General features: G+C 70.0%; 1 protein-coding gene across 1 annotated transcript in view; it reads right to left on the reverse strand.

Annotated features, from left to right (window-relative positions):
• LOC102446201 (SCO-spondin-like) overlaps positions 1-19080 on the reverse strand; it is a 197416-nt gene that overhangs the window by 106105 nt on the left and 72231 nt on the right. The window contains 2 exon segments of the mRNA XM_089775973.1: positions 7275-7512; positions 10627-10718. Coding sequence (XP_089632099.1) covers positions 7275-7512; positions 10627-10718 — 330 coding nt within the window.

Consider the following 19080-nt stretch of genomic DNA (forward strand, 5'->3'; position numbering starts at 1 on the left):
ACGACACCCACATTGCCCGCCTGTGCCCCCCACATCCCCCCTACGACACCCACATTGCCCGCCTGCGCCCCCGGCTCCCCTACAACACCCGCATTGCCCGCCTGCGCCCCCCACAGCCCCCCTACGACACCCACATTGCCCGCCTGTGCCCCCCACAGCCCCCCTACGACACCCGCATTGCCCGCCTGCGCCCCCCACAGCCCCCCTACGACACCCACATTGCCCGCCTGCGCCCCCCACAGCCCCCCCACGACACCCACATTGCCCGCCTGCGCCCCCCACAACCCCCCTACGACACCCGCATTGCCCGCCTGCGCCCCCCACAACCCCCCTACGACACCCGCATTGCCCGCCTGCGCCCCCCACAGCCCCCCTACGACACCCGCATTGCCCGCCTGCGCCCCCCACAACCCCCCTACGACACCCACATTGCCCGCCTGTGCCCCCCACAACCCCCCTACGACACCCACATTGCCCGCCTGTGCCCCCCACAGCCCCCCTACGACACCCGCATTGCCCGCCTGTGCCCCCCACAGCCCCCCTACGACACCCGCATTGCCCGCCTGCGCCCTCCACAGCCCCCCTACGACACCCACATTGCCCGCCTGTGCCCCCCACAACCCCCCTACGACACCCGCATTGCCCGCCTGCGCCCCCCACAACCCCCCTACGACACCCGCATTGCCCGCCTGTGCCCCCCACAGCCCCCCTACGACACCCGCATTGCCCGCCTGTGCCCCCCACAGCCCCCCTACGACACCCACATTGCCCGCCTGCGCCCCCCACAACCCCCCTACGACACCCGCATTGCCCGCCTGTGCCCCCCACAGCCCCCCTACGACACCCGCATTGCCCGCCTGCGCCCCCCACAACCCCCCTACGACACCCGCATTGCCCGCCTGTGCCCCCCACAGCCCCCCTACGACACCCGCATTGCCCGCCTGCGCCCTCCACAGCCCCCCACGACACCCACATTGCCCGCCTGTGCCCCCCACAGCCCCCCTACGACACCCGCATTGCCCGCCTGCGCCCTCCACAGCCCCCCTACGACACCCACATTGCCCGCCTGTGCCCCCCACAGCCCCCCTACGACACCCACATTGCCCGCCTGTGCCCCCCACAGCCCCCCTACGACACCCGCATTGCCCGCCTGCGCCCCCCACAACCCCCCTACGACACCCGCATTGCCCGCCTGCTCCCCCTGGCTCCCCTACAACACCCGCATTGCCCGCCTGCGCCCCCCACAGCCCCCCTACGACACCCACATTGCCCGCCTGTGCCCCCCACAATCCCCCTACGACACCCACATTGCCCGCCTGCGCCCCCCACAACCCCCCTACGACACCCACATTGCCCGCCTGCGCCCCCCACAGCCCCCCTACGACACCCACATTGCCCGCCTGTGCCCCCCACAACCCCCCTACGACACCCGCATTGCCCGCCTGTGCCCCCCACAGCCCCCCTACGACACCCGCATTGCCCGCCTGTGCCCCCCACAGCCCCCCTACGACACCCACATTGCCCGCCTGTGCCCCCCACAGCCCCCCTACGACACCCACATTGCCCGCCTGTGCCCCCCACAACCCCCCTACGACACCCACATTGCCCGCCTGCGCCCCCCACAGCCCCCCTACGACACCCGCATTGCCCGCCTGTGCCCCCCACAGCCCCCCTACGACACCCGCATTGCCCGCCTGCGCCCCCCACAGCCCCCCTACGACACCCGCATTGCCCGCCTGCGCCCCCCACAACCCCCCTACGACACCCGCATTGCCCGCCTGCGCCCCCCACAGCCCCCCTACGACACCCGCATTGCCCGCCTGCGCCCTCCACAACCCCCCTACGACACCCACATTGCCCGCCTGCGCCCCCCACAACCCCCCTACGACACCCACATTGCCCGCCTGCGCCCCCCACAACCCCCCTACGACACCCGCATTGCCCGCCTGCTCCCCCTGGCTCCCCTACAACACCCACATTGCCCGCCTGCGCCCTCCACAACCCCCCTACGACACCCACATTGCCCGCCTGTGCCCTCCACAGCCCCCCTACGACACCCGCATTGCCCGCCTGCGCCCCCCACAACCCCCCTACAACACCCACATTGCCCGCCTGTGCCCCCCACAGCCTCCCTACGACACCCACATTGCCCGCCTGTGCCCCCCACAGCCCCCCTACGACACCCGCATTGCCCGCCTGCGCCCCCCACAGCCCCCCTACGACACCCGCATTGCCCGCCTGCGCCCCCCACAACCCCCCTACGACACCCGCATTGCCCGCCTGCTCCCCCTGGCTCCCCTACAACACCCACATTGCCCGCCTGCGCCCTCCACAACCCCCCTACGACACCCACATTGCCCGCCTGTGCCCTCCACAACCCCCCTACGACACCCGCATTGCCCGCCTGCGCCCTCCACAACCCCCCTACGACACCCGCATTGCCCGCCTGTGCCCCCCACAGCCTCCCTACGACACCCACATTGCCCGCCTGCGCCCTCCACAGCCCCCCTACGACACCCACATTGCCCGCCTGCGCCCCCCACAACCCCCCTACGACACCCACATTGCCCGCCTGCGCCCCCCACAGCCCCCCTACGACACCCGCATTGCCCGCCTGTGCCCCCCACAGCCCCCCTACGACACCCGCATTGCCCGCCTGTGCCCCCCACAGCCCCCCTACGACACCCACATTGCCCGCCTGCGCCCCCCACAGCCCCCCTACGACACCCGCATTGCCCGCCTGTGCCCCCCACAGCCCCCCTACGACACCCACATTGCCCGCCTGCGCCCCCCACAACCCCCCTACGACACCCCCATTGCCCGCCTGTGCCCTCCACAGCCCCCCTACGACACCCGCATTGCCCGCCTGCGCCCCCCACAACCCCCCTACGACACCCGCATTGCCCGCCTGCTCCCCCTGGCTCCCCTACAACACCCACATTGCCCGCCTGCACCCCCCACAACCCTCCTACGACACCCACATTGCCCGCCTGTGCCCCCCCCCCCACAGCCCCCCCACGACACCCACATTGCCCGCCTGCGCCCTCCACAACCCCCCTACGACACCCACATTGCCCGCCTGTGCCCCCCACAGCCCCCCTACGACACCCACATTGCCCGCCTGCGCCCCCCACAGCCCCCCTACGACACCCGCATTGCCCGCCTGCGCCCCCCACAACCCCCCTACGACACCCGCATTGCCCGCCTGCGCCCCCCACAACCCCCCTACGACACCCACATTGCCCGCCTGTGCCCCCCACAGCCCCCCTACGACACCCACATTGCCCGCCTGTGCCCCCCACAGCCCCCCTACGACACCCACATTGCCCGCCTGTGCCCCCCACAGCCCCCCTACGACACCCACATTGCCCGCCTGTGCCCCCCACAGCCTCCCCTACGACACCCACATTGCCCGCCTGTGCCCCCCACAGCCCCCCTACGACACCCGCATTGCCCGCCTGCGCCCCCCACAGCCCCCCTACGACACCCGCATTGCCCGCCTGCGCCCCCCACAACCCCCCTACGACACCCGCATTGCCCGCCTGCGCCCCCCACAGCCCCCCTACGACACCCGCATTGCCCGCCTGCTCCCCCTGGCTCCCCTACAACACCCACATTGCCCGCCTGCGCCCTCCACAACCCCCCTACGACACCCACATTGCCCGCCTGTGCCCCCCACAGCCCCCCTACGACACCCGCATTGCCCGCCTGCGCCCCCCACAACCCCCCTACAACACCCACATTGCCCGCCTGTGCCCCCCACAGCCCCCCTACGACACCCACATTGCCCGCCTGTGCCCCCCACAGCCCCCCTACGACACCCGCATTGCCCGCCTGCGCCCCCCACAGCCCCCCTACGACACCCGCATTGCCCGCCTGCGCCCCCCACAACCCCCCTACGACACCCGCATTGCCCGCCTGCTCCCCCTGGCTCCCCTACAACACCCACATTGCCCGCCTGCGCCCTCCACAACCCCCCTACGACACCCACATTGCCCGCCTGTGCCCCCCACAGCCCCCCTACGACACCCGCATTGCCCGCCTGTGCCCCCCACAGCCCCCCTACGACACCCGCATTGCCCGCCTGCGCCCCCCACAGCCCCCCTACGACACCCGCATTGCCCGCCTGTGCCCCCCACAGCCTCCCTACGACACCCACATTGCCCGCCTGCTCCCCCTGGCTCCCCTACAACACCCACATTGCCCGCCTGCGCCCCCCACAGCCCCCCTACGACACCCACATTGCCCGCCTGCGCCCCCCACAACCCTCCTACGACACCCACATTGCCCGCCTGTGCCCCCCACAGCCCCCCTACGACACCCGCATTGCCCGCCTGTGCCCCCCACAGCCCCCCTACGACACCCACATTGCCCGCCTGCGCCCCCCACAGCCCCCCTACGACACCCGCATTGCCCGCCTGTGCCCCCCACAGCCCCCCTACGACACCCACATTGCCCGCCTGCGCCCCCCACAACCCCCCTACGACACCCACATTGCCCGCCTGCGCCCCCCACAGCCCCCCTACGACACCCGCATTGCCCGCCTGCGCCCCCCACAACCCCCCTACGACACCCGCATTGCCCGCCTGCTCCCCCTGGCTCCCCTACAACACCCACATTGCCCGCCTGCGCCCTCCACAACCCCCCTACGACACCCACATTGCCCGCCTGTGCCCCCCACAGCCCCCCTACGACACCCACATTGCCCGCCTGCGCCCCCCACAGCCCCCCTACGACACCCGCATTGCCCGCCTGCGCCCCCCACAACCCCCCTACGACACCCGCATTGCCCGCCTGTGCCCCCCACAGCCCCCCTACGACACCCACATTGCCCGCCTGTGCCCCCCACAGCCCCCCTACGACACCCGCATTGCCCGCCTGCGCCCCCCACAACCCCCCTACGACACCCGCATTGCCCGCCTGTGCCCCCCACAGCCCCCCTACGACACCCACATTGCCCGCCTGTGCCCCCCACAGCCCCCCTACGACACCCGCATTGCCCGCCTGCGCCCCCCACAGCCCCCCTACGACACCCGCATTGCCCGCCTGCGCCCCCCACAACCCCCCTACGACACCCGCATTGCCCGCCTGCGCCCCCCACAGCCCCCCTACGACACCCGCATTGCCCGCCTGCTCCCCCTGGCTCCCCTACAACACCCACATTGCCCGCCTGCGCCCTCCACAACCCCCCTACGACACCCACATTGCCCGCCTGTGCCCCCCACAGCCCCCCTACGACACCCGCATTGCCCGCCTGTGCCCCCCACAACCCCCCTACGACACCCACATTGCCCGCCTGTGCCCCCCACAGCCCCCCTACGACACCCACATTGCCCGCCTGTGCCCCCCACAGCCCCCCTACGACACCCGCATTGCCCGCCTGCGCCCCCCACAGCCCCCCTACGACACCCGCATTGCCCGCCTGTGCCCCCCACAGCCCCCCTACGACACCCGCATTGCCCGCCTGCGCCCTCCACAGCCCCCCTACGACACCCACATTGCCCGCCTGTGCCCCCCACAGCCCCCCTACGACACCCACATTGCCCGCCTGCGCCCCCCACAGCCCCCCTACGACACCCACATTGCCCGCCTGCTCCCCCTGGCTCCCCTACAACACCCACATTGCCCGCCTGCGCCCCCCACAGCCCCCCTACGACACCCACATTGCCCGTCTGTGCCCCCCACAACCCCCCTACGACACCCACATTGCCCGCCTGCGCCCCCCACAACCCCCCTACGACACCCGCATTGCCCGCCTGCACCCCCCACAACCCCCCTACGACACCCACATTGCCCGCCTGTGCCCCCCACAGCCCCCCTACGACACCCGCATTGCCCGCCTGTGCCCCCCACAGCCCCCCTACGACACCCGCATTGCCCGCCTGTGCCCTCCACAGCCCCCCTACGACACCCACATTGCCCGCCTGTGCCCCCCACAACCCCCCTACGACACCCACATTGCCCGCCTGCGCCCCCCACAACCCCCCTACGACACCCACATTGCCCGCCTGCGCCCCCCACAGCCCCCCTACGACACCCGCATTGCCCGCCTGCGCCCCCCACAGCCCCCCTACGACACCCGCATTGCCCGCCTGCGCCCCCCACAGCCCCCCTACGACACCCGCATTGCCCGCCTGCGCCCCCCACAGCCCCCCTACGACACCCGCATTGCCCGCCTGCGCCCCCCACAACCCCCCTACGACACCCGCATTGCCCGCCTGTGCCCCCCACAGCCCCCCTACGACACCCGCATTGCCCGCCTGCGCCCCCCACAGCCCCCCTACGACACCCGCATTGCCCGCCTGTGCCCCCCACAGCCCCCCTACGACACCCACATTGCCCGCCTGCGCCCCCCACAACCCCCCTACGACACCCACATTGCCCGCCTGCGCCCCCCACAGCCCCCCTACGACACCCACATTGCCCGCCTGCGCCCCCCACAGCCCCCCTACGACACCCACATTGCCCGCCTGTGCCCCCCACAGCCCCCCTACGACCCTCCCGCACTTCGCCCACTTGCACCTTCTGGCATCATCCCCCTACAATCCCCCTGCATCTTTTGCCTGCACCCCCTGCATTGCCCACACTGATTCCTGCCACATTCCCCCTGCCTGCCCCATGCCCATCTGTCCATCTGCCCCTGCCTGCCCCATGCCCGTCTGTCCATCTGCCCCTGCCTGCCCCATGCCCGTCTGTCCATCTGCCCCCTGCCTGCCCTCGCCCGTCTGTCCATCTGCCCCCTGCCTGCCCTCGCCCGTCTGTCCATCTGCCCCCTGCCTGCCCTCGCCCGTCTGTCCATCTGCCCCCTGCCTGCCCTCGCCCGTCTGTCCATCTGCTCCCTGCCTGCCCCATGCCCGTCTGTCCAGCTGCCCCCTGCCTGCCCTCACCCGTCTGTCCAGCTGCCCCCTGCCTGCCCTCACCCGTCTGTCCAGCTGCCCCCTGCCTGCCCTCGCCCATCTGTCCATCTGCCCCTGCCTGCCCTCGCCCGTCTGTCCATCTGCCCCCTGCCTGCCCTCGCCCATCTGTCCATCTGCCCCTGCCTGCCCTCGCCCGTCTGTCCATCTGCCCCTGCCTGCCCCATGCCCATCTGTCCATCTGCCCCCTGCCTGCCCTCGCCCGTCTGTCCATCTGCCCCTGCCTGCCCTCACCCGTCTGTCCAGCTGCCCCCTGCCTGCCCCATGCCCGTCTGTCCATCTGCTCCCTGCCTGCCCTCGCCTGTCTGTCCATCTGCCCCTGCCTGCCCTCGCCCGCCTGTCCGGCCCCCGGCCGCGTACCGGGGCAGGCGGCGGTGAAGCACTGCTGTGCCTGCATCTCCTCGCCATGGCAGTGCCGCAGGACGTCGGTGGCGCGCCGGGTGCAGACCCGCCGGCGGAGCTGCAGGCCTGTCCCACACGACCGGCTGCAGCTGCTCCAAGGGGCCCAGGGGCTCCAGAGCCCGCAGTCCCGCTCGTCCGAGGGCAGCCAGCCCGAGGCCTCGGTGCCGTCCGCGCAGTCCGCCAGCCCGTTGCACACCTGCGGGCAGAGACGGCGCCAGGCTGGGACGGGCAGGGGGTGGGGGCGCTAGGGGCTGGGTGCGGGAATGGTGGATGGAAGGGCTGGGGGGCCCTTGGCAGGTCGGGGGTGCGGGCGAGGGCCCCTGGCAGAGCAGGGGTGCGGGCGAGAGCCCCTGGCAGGGTTGGGGTGCGGGCGAGGGCCCCTGGCAGGGTTGGGGTGCGGGCGAGGGGCCCTGGCAGGGTTGGGGTGCGGGCGAGGGCCCCTGGCAGGGTTGGGGTGCGGGCGAGGGCCCCTGGCAGGGCAGGGGTGCGGGCGAGGGCCCCTGGCAGGGTTGGGGTGCGGGCGAGGGCCCCTGGCAGGGTTGGGGTGCAGGCGAGGGCCCCTATCAGGGCAGGGGTGCGGGCGAGGGCCCCTGGCAGGGTTGGGGTGCAGGCGAGGGCCCCTGGCAGGGTTGGGGTGCAGGCGAGGGCCCCTATCAGGGCAGGGGTGCGGGCGAGGGCCCCTGGCAGGGTTGGGGTGCAGGCGAGGGCCCCTGGCAGGGTTGGGGTGCGGGCGAGGGCCCCTGGCAGAGCAGGGGTGCGGGCGAGGGCCCCTATCAGGGCAGGGGTGCAGGCGAGGGCCCCTGGCAGGGTTGGGGTGCGGGCGAGGGCCCCTGGCAGGGTTGGGGTGCGGGCGAGGGCCCCTGGCAGAGCAGGGGTGCGGGCGAGGGCCCCTATCAGGGCAGGGGTGCAGGCGAGGGCCCCTGGCAGGGTTGGGGTGCGGGCGAGGGCCCCTGGCAGGGTTGGGGTGCAGGCGAGGGCCCCTGGCAGGGCTGGGGTGCGGGCGAGGGCCCCTGGCAGGGTTGGGGTGCGGGCGAGGGCCCCTGGCAGGGTTGGGGTGCGGGCGAGGGCCCCTGGCAGAGCAGGGGTGCGGGCGAAGGCCCCTGGCAGGGTTGGGGTGTGGGCGAGGGCCCCTGGCAGGGTTGGGGTGCGGGCGAGGGCCCCTGGCAGGGCTGGGGTGCAGGCGAGGGCCCCTGGCAGGGCTGGGGTGCGGGCGAGGGCCCCTGGCAGGGTTGGGGTGCGGGCGAAGGCCCCTGGCAGAGCAGGGGTGCGGGCGAGGGCCCCTGGCAGGGCTGGGGTGCGGGCGAGGGCCCCTGGCAGGGTTGGGGTGCAGGCGAGGGCCCCTGGCAGGGCTGGGGTGCAGGCGAGGGGGTCTGGCAGAGCAGGGGTGCGGGCGAGGGCCCCTGGCAGAGCAGGGGTGCGGGCGAGGGCCCCTGGCAGGGTTGGGGTGCGGGCGAGGGCCCCTGGCAGGGCTGGGGTGCGGGCGAGGGCCCCTGGCAGGGTTGGGGTGCGGGCGAGGGCCCCTGGCAGAGCAGGGGTGCGGGCGAAGGCCCCTGGCAGGGTTGGGGTGTGGGCGAGGGGGTCTGGCAGAGCAGGGGTGCGGGCGAGGGCCCCTGGCAGGGTTGGGGTGCGGGCGAGGGCCCCTGGCAGGGCTGGGGTGCAGGCGAGGGCCCCTGGCAGGGCTGGGGTGTGGGCGAGGGGGTCTGGCAGAGCAGGGGTGCGGGCGAGGGCCCCTGGCAGGGTTGGGGTGCGGGCGAAGGCCCCTGGCAGAGCAGGGGTGCGGGCGAGGGCCCCTGGCAGGGCTGGGGTGCGGGCGAGGGCCCCTGGCAGGGTTGGGGTGCAGGCGAGGGCCCCTGGCAGGGCTGGGGTGCAGGCGAGGGGGTCTGGCAGAGCAGGGGTGCGGGCGAGGGCCCCTGGCAGAGCAGGGGTGCGGGCGAGGGCCCCTGGCAGGGTTGGGGTGCGGGCGAGGGCCCCTGGCAGGGCTGGGGTGCGGGCGAGGGCCCCTGGCAGGGTTGGGGTGCGGGCGAGGGCCCCTGGCAGGGTTGGGGTGCGGGCGAGGGCCCCTGGCAGAGCAGGGGTGCGGGCGAAGGCCCCTGGCAGGGTTGGGGTGTGGGCGAGGGGGTCTGGCAGTGCAGGGGTGCGGGCGAGGGCCCCTGGCAGGGTTGGGGTGCGGGCGAGGGCCCCTGGCAGGGCTGGGGTGCAGGCGAGGGCCCCTGGCAGGGCTGGGGTGTGGGCGAGGGGGTCTGGCAGAGCAGGGGTGCGGGCGAGGGCCCCTGGCAGGGTTGGGGTGCGGGCGAAGGCCCCTGGCAGAGCAGGGGTGCGGGCGAGGGCCCCTGGCAGGGCTGGGGTGCGGGCGAGGGCCCCTGGCAGGGTGGGGGTGCGGGCGAGGGCCCCTGGCAGGGCTGGGGTGCGGGCGAGGGCCCCTGGCAGGGTGGGGGTGCGGGCGAGGGCCCCTGGCAGGGTTGGGGTGCGGGCGAGGGCCCCTGGCAGGGCTGGGGTGCGGGCGAGGGCCCCTGGCAGGGTGGGGGTGCGGGCGAGGGCCCCTGGCAGGGTTGGGGTGCGGGCGAGGGCCCCTGGCAGGGCTGGGGTGCGGGCGAGGGCCCCTGGCAGGGCTGGGGTGTGGGCGAGGGCCCCTGGCAGGGTGGGGGTGCGGGCGAGGGCCCCTGGCAGGGTGGGGTTGCGGGCGAGGGCCCCTGGCAGGGTTGGGGTGCGGGCGAGGGCCCCTGGCAGGGTGGGGGTGCGGGCGAAGGCCTCTGGCAGGGTGGGGGTGCGGGCGAGGGCCCCTGGCAGGGTTGGGGTGCGGGCGAGGGCCTCTGGCAGGGTGGGGGTGCGGGCGAGGGCCTCTGGCAGGGTGGGGGTGCGGGCGAGGGCCCCTGGCAGGGTTGGGGTGCGGGCGAGGGCCCCTGGCAGGGTGGGGGTGCGGGCGAAGGCCTCTGGCAGGGCTGGGCTCTCTCCGAAGACCAGGGACGAGAGGCGTCGACGTGGGGGGCTGGCAGAAGGGGCAGTGATCCCGGGGCAGGACTCTTGGCTGGGGCAGGGGGCCCTGAGGCCGGCGCAGGGGCTGGGGGGTGCCTGTCTCAGGCCTGGGCACAGGCTGAAGCGGGAAGTGTGTGCCCACAGGGCCCAGCCCCCCAGATCCTTCCTGCTCCCCACACATCAGCAGGGGGGCAGCCCCAGGGTCACCCATCCAGTGGCAGGAGAGTGAGCTGGGACGGGGCTGGGCCCAGCAGCTCTCTCCAAGCTTGGGGTCCCAGGCAGTGGGGGGGGCCTCGGCCCCCCCCAGCCCTGCCCCTGCCCCCCAGCCCTGCCGTACCTGCTTGAAGGAGATGCACTTGCCCTCGGCACACGAGTACTCGGCGCAGGGCCCGGCCGTCCTGTTCCTCTCGCCGGGCGGCACGGGAGGCTCTGCGGAGGGGAGATGGGGGCAGTGAGAAAGCCAGGGGGCTGCCAGCCTTGTGCCCGTTCCCCTGTGCCCATCACGACCCCCCCGCTCCGCCTGTGCCCATCGCTACCCCCGCCCGCTCCGCCTGTGCCCATCACGACCCCCCCGCTCCGCCTGTGCCCATCACGACCCCCCCGCTCCGCCTGTGCCCATCGCTACCCCCGCCCGCTCCGCCTGTGCCCATCACGACCCCCCCGCTCCGCCTGTGCCCATCGCTACCCCCGCCCGCTCCGCCTGTGCCCATCACGACCCCCCCGCTCCGCCTGTGCCCATCACGACCCCCCTCCGCCTGTGCCCATCGCTACCCCCGCCCACTCCGCCTGTGCCCATCACGACCTCCCCGCTCCGCCTGTGCCCACCACGACCCCCCCGCTCCGCCTATGCCCATCACGACCCCCCCGCTCCGCCTGTGCCCATCACAGCCCCCGCCCGCTCCGCCTGTGCCCATCACAGCCCCCGCCCGCTCCGCCTGTGCCCATCACGACCCCCCCGCTCCGCCTGTGCCCATCACAGCCCCCGCCCGCTCCGCCTGTGCCCATCACGACCCCCGCCCGCTCTGTCTGTGCCCATCGCTACCCCCGCCCGCTCCGCCTGTGCCCATCGCGACCCCCACCCGCTCCGCCTGTGCCTATCACAGCCATGGCCCTCTACGCACTCCCCCCGACTTTCAAAGCCACAACCCCATGTCACAGACTACAGGGAGCCACCAGGCCCTGCCCCCCAGCTGCAGCCAGAGGGGACTCTCCGGCGGCAGGTAGAAGAGAAGGGTCATCGGGCCCCAGGGACCCAGCGTAGCGCAGACGTGTGCCGGGGAGCAGGAGCCGCCGGCGCGGCCCGACTGGGGACCAGGGGGCTGTTGTCTGGTGTGACGTGGGGGGGGACCTCGCTGGGGCTGTGGGCGACCTCTGCTGTCTGCAGCACGGCCCAGCAGGGCAGGGGGTGAGTCATTATGCAAAGGGGGCTCCAAACCTGTCTGACCAGCTACCCCCAGGGAGAGAGACAAAGGAAGGGGGATGCCGCCCTGGCTGGAGATGAGGGGGTTAGTCTCTGCCTGGGATCATGGAGGAAGCAGCCTAGGCAACAGGCTGGGATTTAGGAGCCCAGACCCCCACATCTCAAGGGGGCTGAGGCATCCTAGGCCTGCCCTGGAACCAGATTGCATCTGTGCTGGGCTGTATCCTGGAGGAGCAATAAACTCCTCTGTTCTATCAGCTGGGGGAGTCTGTCTGGGCCATTCCGGGGGTGCAGGAGACGGGGGACCCCAACGTGCCCTCACACCTGGTCATCAGAAATCAAGATCTGGGACCGTACCATTATCAGGACATTAGAATCCAAAATGGAGTCCGTGGGCTGAGGGCCATTCACCACGGGACTGTTAGGCCCTAGAGAACTGGGCCCAGTGCAGTTATGTTAAGACAGATCAAGGAAAGAGCTTAGCAAAGGTTTCTGGGTAGGCCCTGAGCAGAGCCGGAGACACGGCTCTAGCGAGGGGCGATCCCTACGTACTTGCTTAAGCTGCAAACTAAAGCAAGTGAAAGGCTGCGCCTGTGACGGGAACAGCCAGTGTGAGAACTGACACGGTAACGCCCTGGTTCCGTTCTCACCCTGGTCTTAACGAACCGGCTCTGCCTCTGCTGTTTAACTCCCTGTCTCCTTGTTCTTTGGTACTTGCCTTCTGGGCTCATACGAAAGCTGTTGCCGCGTTACGAATTGCTGAAGGCCGTGAAGTAGGCGCATTAACACTCGAAGCTTCTAACTCATTAAGGGGGCTGAGATGCTTGGGCAAATGCTTTATCACGCGACGGAACTGCCTATATAATCTGACTTGTTACTGAAACCGGGGCTGGTTCCCTTGGGAGACGGGCCGCTCTCTATTGTCGTGCGCACTGTTCAATAAAGAGCTTGTGATTGGATCTTGCTGGTGTTGCCTGTCTTTGCGGTCAGACAACGAGCGGAGGCCGTCCGGGTTAAAGTCCCCGACAGAACCCAAAGGAGCAGAGAGACTTTTGCCGCCAAAGCGCTAACCTCTGCACACGGCACGTGGCTCTGCACGAGCCTCGCACTGTGTGCAGCCCCGTGGTGCAGTGTGCAGAGCCACGTGCCGTGCGCAGAGCCTGGCACTGTGTGCAGCCCCGTGGTGCAGTGTGCAGAGCCACGTGCCGTGCGCAGAGCCTGGCACTGTGTGCAGCCCCGTGGTGCAGTGTGCAGAGCCACGTGCCGTGCGCAGAGCCTGGCGCTGTGTGCAGCCCCGTGGTGCAGTGTGCAGAGCCACGTGCCGTGTGCAGAGCCTGGCACTGTGTGCAGCCCCGTGGTGCAGTGTGCAGAGCCTCGCACTGTGTGCAGCCCCGTGGTGCAGTGTGCAGAGCCATGTGCTGTGCGCAGAGCCTGGCGCTGTGTGCAGCCCCGTGGTGCAGTGTGCAGAGCCTCGCACTGTGTGCACACTGCACCACGGTGCTGCACACAGCGCGAGGCTCTGCACACGGCACGTGGCTCTGCACACTGCACCACGGGGCTGCACACAGAGCGAGGCTCTGCACACTGCACCACGGTGCTGCACACAGTGCGAGGCTCTGCTCACTGCACTGGTTTGTTTGCACCCGGCACCATGTTGTACACTAGAGACGCTCCCGCGGTTTTCCCGCCATGGGACCTTTATAAACAGGAGCCCGGATGAGATCGGGTTCTGCTCCCTCTCCCCTCGCTTGGTTCGGTTCCTTCAGCTGCCTGGTCCGACGGACGGCGGAGGGGCGAGCCGGGTAGCTGCCCAGGGCGCCAATCCATGGGGGGAGCCTGATGGCAGCTGTAAGGGGCACGCGGCGTCCCTTACAGCTGCCATCAGGAGCCGCGTGCCCAGCTCCCGCGGCGCCGGACAGCAATGCCCTTGCCCCCAGGGCCAGGCACGGGCTGGCCAGCGCAGCGCATGCACGTGCACCCTGGGGGGGGCGGGCCCGTGCATGCACCCTGCACCCGGGAGCGGCACTGCACACCCAGACCCAGGGCGCCAAAAGGGCTCGGGCCGGCCCTGCTGGCCGTAAGCAGCCTGCGGTTCCTGAGACCAGGGTGAAGGCCCAGGACCGACTGGGACGGATCGCCGTCTCCTCTCGGCTGCTCCCAGGGCGCCTCGGCCCACCACCGTGGCGAGTGCGCGGTATGGTGGAGCCCGGCTGCCTGTGCGCAGAGAACCGCCTTTGGACTCCTAGTGCTCCTCCCCTGAGGCTGCCGAGCCAACGGGCAGCAGGAACTGAGCCGAGCGCGCGGAGAGTTTGCGTTCTCCAGCGATTCCCGAGGGCGAGGGGCTGCTTTTCCCTTCCCGCGTTGTCTCCTGGGTTTGTTCTTACGCTGTTAGCGGAGCTGGGTGGAGCATTCGGGCAGGTGACACTTTGCCGGGCTGTGACGTAGTGGGGGTACTTGCTGGGCTGTGGTGACCCCTGCTGCCTGGAGCAAGACCCAGCAGGGAAAACCTCGCTAGGCAGAGGTGAGGCCAAACTGGTTGAACCAGTGGCCAGACACCCCCCATGGAGAGGAACAAAGGAAGGTGGAATGCGGCCCTGACTGCGGGGGCAGGGCTGCAAGGGAATTGAGTTGGTTGCTGGCTGTCGGAGGGCATGGAGAAGAGCCTAGGAGAAGGGGCTGGAGTTTAGGGGCCCAGTCTCCCCCATCTCAAGGGGGCCTGAGGCATCCTAGCCCAGTTCCTGTGACCAGATTACATCTGTGCTGCGCTGTGCTGGAGGAGCAATAAACCACCCTCAATTCCACTGGCTGGTGCAGTCTGTTTGTGCCATTTCGGGGTGCAGGAGACGGGGAACCCCCAACGCGCCGTCACACTGGTGTCAGGAGTGGGATGCACTGCACCCCGTGGATGGAACTTCCAGCGGCGAGCGACAAGGCACAGTAGAAGCAAGAGCCCTGGAGCCAGGCGTGCTGGAGACAGAGCGAAGCGGTTCCTGGGAATCGTGGGGCGCTGCAGCACTAGACTGGTGAGTCTGCACTGAGGGGCCCAGCGGGCAGATGGCCTACGCCCGACTCTTGAAGGCAGAGCTGGTGGGGCTGTGCAGAGAGAGGGGCCTGCCTGTGCGGAAAGCAACCAAGGCCCAGCTGATTGCCCAGCTGGAAGAGAATGACCAGCCACAGGGCCAGGATCTTGTCCCCAGGGGAAGCAGCCAGACCCCCCCTGAGAGTGTGTCAGGCTCAGAGAGGGGGAGGAGCGCTGGAACCCAACGGAGAGATGAGACAGCGTCTCCCGGGAGGCCTGCAAGCCGTAGCCCATCTAGGGCAGGGGCCAGCCCAGCGGAGCTGCGGCGGCTGGAGATCCAGCTGCGGATCAGGGAATTGGAAGTAGAGGACCGAGAGAAGGAGCGCCAGGACCGAGAGAGGGAGCGCCAGGACCGAGAGAAGGAGCGCCAAGATCGAGAGAGGCAGCGACAGCATGAGCTGGCCATGGCAGAGCGGAGAACCGGCGGGGCACCGGCTGCGCCAAGTGCGGATGGGCCCCAGGGTCCCAGGACTGCCAGACGCTTGGAGAGGCTCGTGGTGGCCCAACTGAAGGACATGGGTGACATAGACGGGTTCCTCAGTGCCTTTGAGAGGGCCTGTGGACTGCAACGGGTCCCCCCAGCTGACTGGCTGCAGGAGCTCATCCCCGCACTGAACCAGGAGGCGGCCGGAGTGCTCAGTCAGCTGGAGGACCTACAGCCAGGGGATTACAACCGAGTCAAGGAGGCCCTGCTGCACAAGTTCGGGCTGACCCCCGAGATGTACAGGAAGAAGTTCCGGGGGGTACAGAAAGGGCCACGGGAGACCTATGTGGACCTGGCCTCCCGCCTGGCGCAATACTGCCGCAAGTGGGTGTCTGGAGTCGGAGCCCAGACCGCAGAGGAGCTGCTCAAGCTGGTCATGATGGAGCAGTTCTATGAAGCGTGCCCACCCAAACTGAGGCTGTGGCTCAAGGACCGGAGACCAGAGAACCCCCAGGAGGCCGGAAGACTGGCGGACGAGTTCACGGAGAGCCGGTCTGGGTGTGAACGGGAGTCCCGGAGAGAAAGGGAACTGCGCAGAGACCGGATCTCGGCTGAGCGACGGAGGGAGTCAACTACGGGGCGAGACCAAGGAACAGGTCGTCTGCGCCCCAGAGAACCAGCCAGGGCCTGGACAGAGACAGCCCAAAGCCTAACTTGCCATCGCTGTGGGCAAAAAGGCCACAAGAGGGCTCAGTGCACCAGGTCCCGGGACCGGGGACTTTCCAGGGTTAACTGGCTGGGGCGGGAGGAAGGGCAGGCTGCCCCAGAGGCAGGGGCTGGCAGGCAAACCTCAGCTCAGAGAGAGGGGAAGGATGCTCAGTGCACCTCCCCTGGGAGGTCTGATTCTCAGGAGGCGGATTTCTCTGTGTACCGGGTGGGGGCAGGACGGCCCCTGCGGAGCGAGTGCCTCATACCCCTGGAGGTGGATGGTAGGAAGGTGACGGGCTTCTGGGACACGGGGGCGGAGGTGACTCTGGCCCGATCCGACATAGTGGCCCCGGAGCGGATACTACCCCACACCCAGCTGACCCTGAAGGGCATAGATGGGTCCCCGTTTAAGGTGCCTGTAGCCCGGGTGCATCTGAAATGGGGGGCGAAGGAAGGCCTCAAGGAAGTGGGGGTGCACCTGCACTTGCCCACCGAGGTGCTGATGGGGAATGACCTAGAGGAGTGGCCCCAGGAATCCCAGCGGGCTCTAGTCACTACCCGGAGCCAGAGCCAGCGGGGGGCTGACAACGTGGGTCCAGGGAAGGACTCCTGGCAGCGTCCTCAGGGTCCCATCCCAGTGGACATGGGGTCCAGCCAGGCTGGGACTCCGGACCTAGGCAGAGGTGGGGGACAGGTCCCGATCCCTGCCTCAGCAGCTGAATTCCAGGCTGAGGTGCAGGCAGACCCCTCCTTGCAGAGGCTGAGGGACCAGGCTGGCCTCCGTGCAGCTCAGCCCTGGGGGAGAGGTGGCCAGGAGAGATTCCTGCGGGAGCGTGGGCTCCTGTTCCGTGAATGGCTCCCCCCCAGGAAGGCGAGGGCATGGAAGGTAGAGCGGCAGCTGGTCGTCCCCCGAAAGTATCGCCTCAAGCTGCTGTATTTGGCCCACGATGTCCCCGTTGGGGGCCACCGGGGGATCCGGAGCACCCGGCTGAAGCTGCTCCAGCACTTCTATTGGCCGGGAATCTTTACAGCCGTGCAGCGGTACTGCCGGTCCTGTGACTCCTGCCAGAGGGGCGGGAAGGCCCAAGACAGGAGGAAAGCGGCTTGGGGGTCTCTACCCCAGATAGACCCTCTGGGCTGGCTGAGAGAGCTATGGGAGGGGAAGACCTCCCTGGATGGAGCTTCGGGGGTGGAAGCCGCCCTGGCTGTCCAGAGAAGGCTCGCTGGGCTCATGGCCCCGGCCCGAGAGACCCTGGCCAGAGATCAAGGCCAGCGGAAGGGTGGGTGTGACCCCCGAGGACAGGCCTGCGCCAGTCGCCCTGGAGCAGGGCGGCGAGTGGACAGAGGGAAGCCAATTCATGTGGGGCCTCGCCACGGCCGGCCCGAGTCAAGGGGAGCACCCATGTCCCCAGGGCGGGTTCCCACGCAGAGGACCCGAACTTCCCTAGGTCACGAGCGGAGTGACCCTGCTCAGTTCGCTCTCGGAGGGGGGAGAACTGTGACGTAGTGGGGGGTACTTGCTGGGCTGTGGTGACCCCTGCTGTCTGGAGCAAGACCCAGCAGGGAAAACCTCGCTAGGCAGAGGTAAGGCCAAACTGGTTGAACCAGTGGCCAGACACCCCCCATGGAGAGGAACAAAGGAAGGTGGAATGCGGCCCTGACTGCGGGGGCAGGGCTGCAAGGGAATTTAGGTAGTTACTGTCTGGGAGCATGGAGGAGAGCCTAGGAGAAGGGGCTGGAGTTTAGGGGCCCAGTCTCCCCCATCTCAAGGGGGCCTGAGGCATCCTAGCCCAGTTCCTGTGACCAGACTACATCTGTGCTGCGCTGTGCTGGAGGAGCAATAAACCACCCTCAATTCCACTGGCTGTGAGTGGTGCAGGAGACGGGGAACCCCAACGCGCCGTCACACGGGCATTTTCAGCAAATCCGGGGCAGGGCGGCCTGGGGGCTGGACCAGTTGCGGCGGGCGGGGGTTAGTGTTCGGCTGGCTGGGGGAGAGGAGGCGCTGGGGCTCTGGGCCCCCTGTGACGGCGCATCGGGGGCCCCGATCCTGCGCCCCATCTGCAGCCGGATGTGACTCTCCGCCCGGCCGTCGAGTAGAAGGTTTATCGCTGCTCCGAGATCCAGCAGTGCAGGCTCCATGTTGCCGCCGGAGCCAAGGCAGAGCCTCAGACCCCTTGGGGGGAGGGGTTCACAGGTCCCTGAACCCTCCCATACTCTCAGATCCCAGACCTGCCCCCAGCCAGGGGCCGTCCCCTCCCCCCTTTGTCTCCCCCGGGAAGAGCCTTGTTCCCTGCCCAGGCTGGGACGGGGTGTCTGGGCCAATCCCCATGTGGGGGAGTCTGTGGGAATCGCACAGCCCAGCGCAGGGGGACCCGGGTACAGAGCAGACCCCACCCCCCGGCCCAGTGAGTCCGTGGGAATCGCACAGCCCAGCGCAGGGGGACCCGGGTACAGAGCAGACCCCCCCCCCCCCGGCCCAGTGAGTCCGTGGGAATCGCACAGCCCAGCGCAGGGGACCTGGGCACAGAGCAGACCCCCCCCACTATGTCACCCCCCCCCCAAAGCAGACCGCGCTGGATGCTCCTGGTCCCCGTCACGACAAGTGAGCGACGCTGGGTCCCTGGGACCCAATAACCCTTCTCTTCTACCTGCCGCCGGAGAGTCCCGCCTGGCGTAGGGTCGGGGACCCCACACCCTGTGACACCAGGTGTCCGCCTGTGCCGTAGCGGGGGGAACCTGCTAACTCTCTGGCTGCTGCCTGTAGCACCACCGAGCAGACAAGCGATGAGTCACTATGCAAAGAGGGGATCCCAACTGGTTTGGCCAGCTGACCCCCATGGAGAGGGACAAAGGAAGGGGGATGCTGCCCTGGCTGGGGGGCAGGGCTGGAGGAGAGTGAGTGAGTTCCTGTCTGGAAAGCAGGGGAGCAGGAACTGGGGAGGGGGCTGGGATCCCCCCTTCTCAAGGGGGGCACTGAGGCCTCTTAGCCCCAGTTCCTGTAGCCAGATTACATCTGTGCTGCGCTGTGCTGGAGGAGCAATAAACCACCCTCAATTCCACTGGCTGGGGGAGTCTGTTTGTGCCGTTTCGGGGTGCAGGAGACGGGGAACCCCCAACGCGCCGTCACACCGCCCCGCAGTGCCAGCTGTGACCCACG

Source organism: Pelodiscus sinensis, chromosome 2, assembly GCF_052426305.1.
Source record: "Pelodiscus sinensis isolate ZL-2025 chromosome 2, ASM5242630v1, whole genome shotgun sequence".
Taxonomy (NCBI): domain Eukaryota; kingdom Metazoa; phylum Chordata; order Testudines; family Trionychidae; genus Pelodiscus; species Pelodiscus sinensis.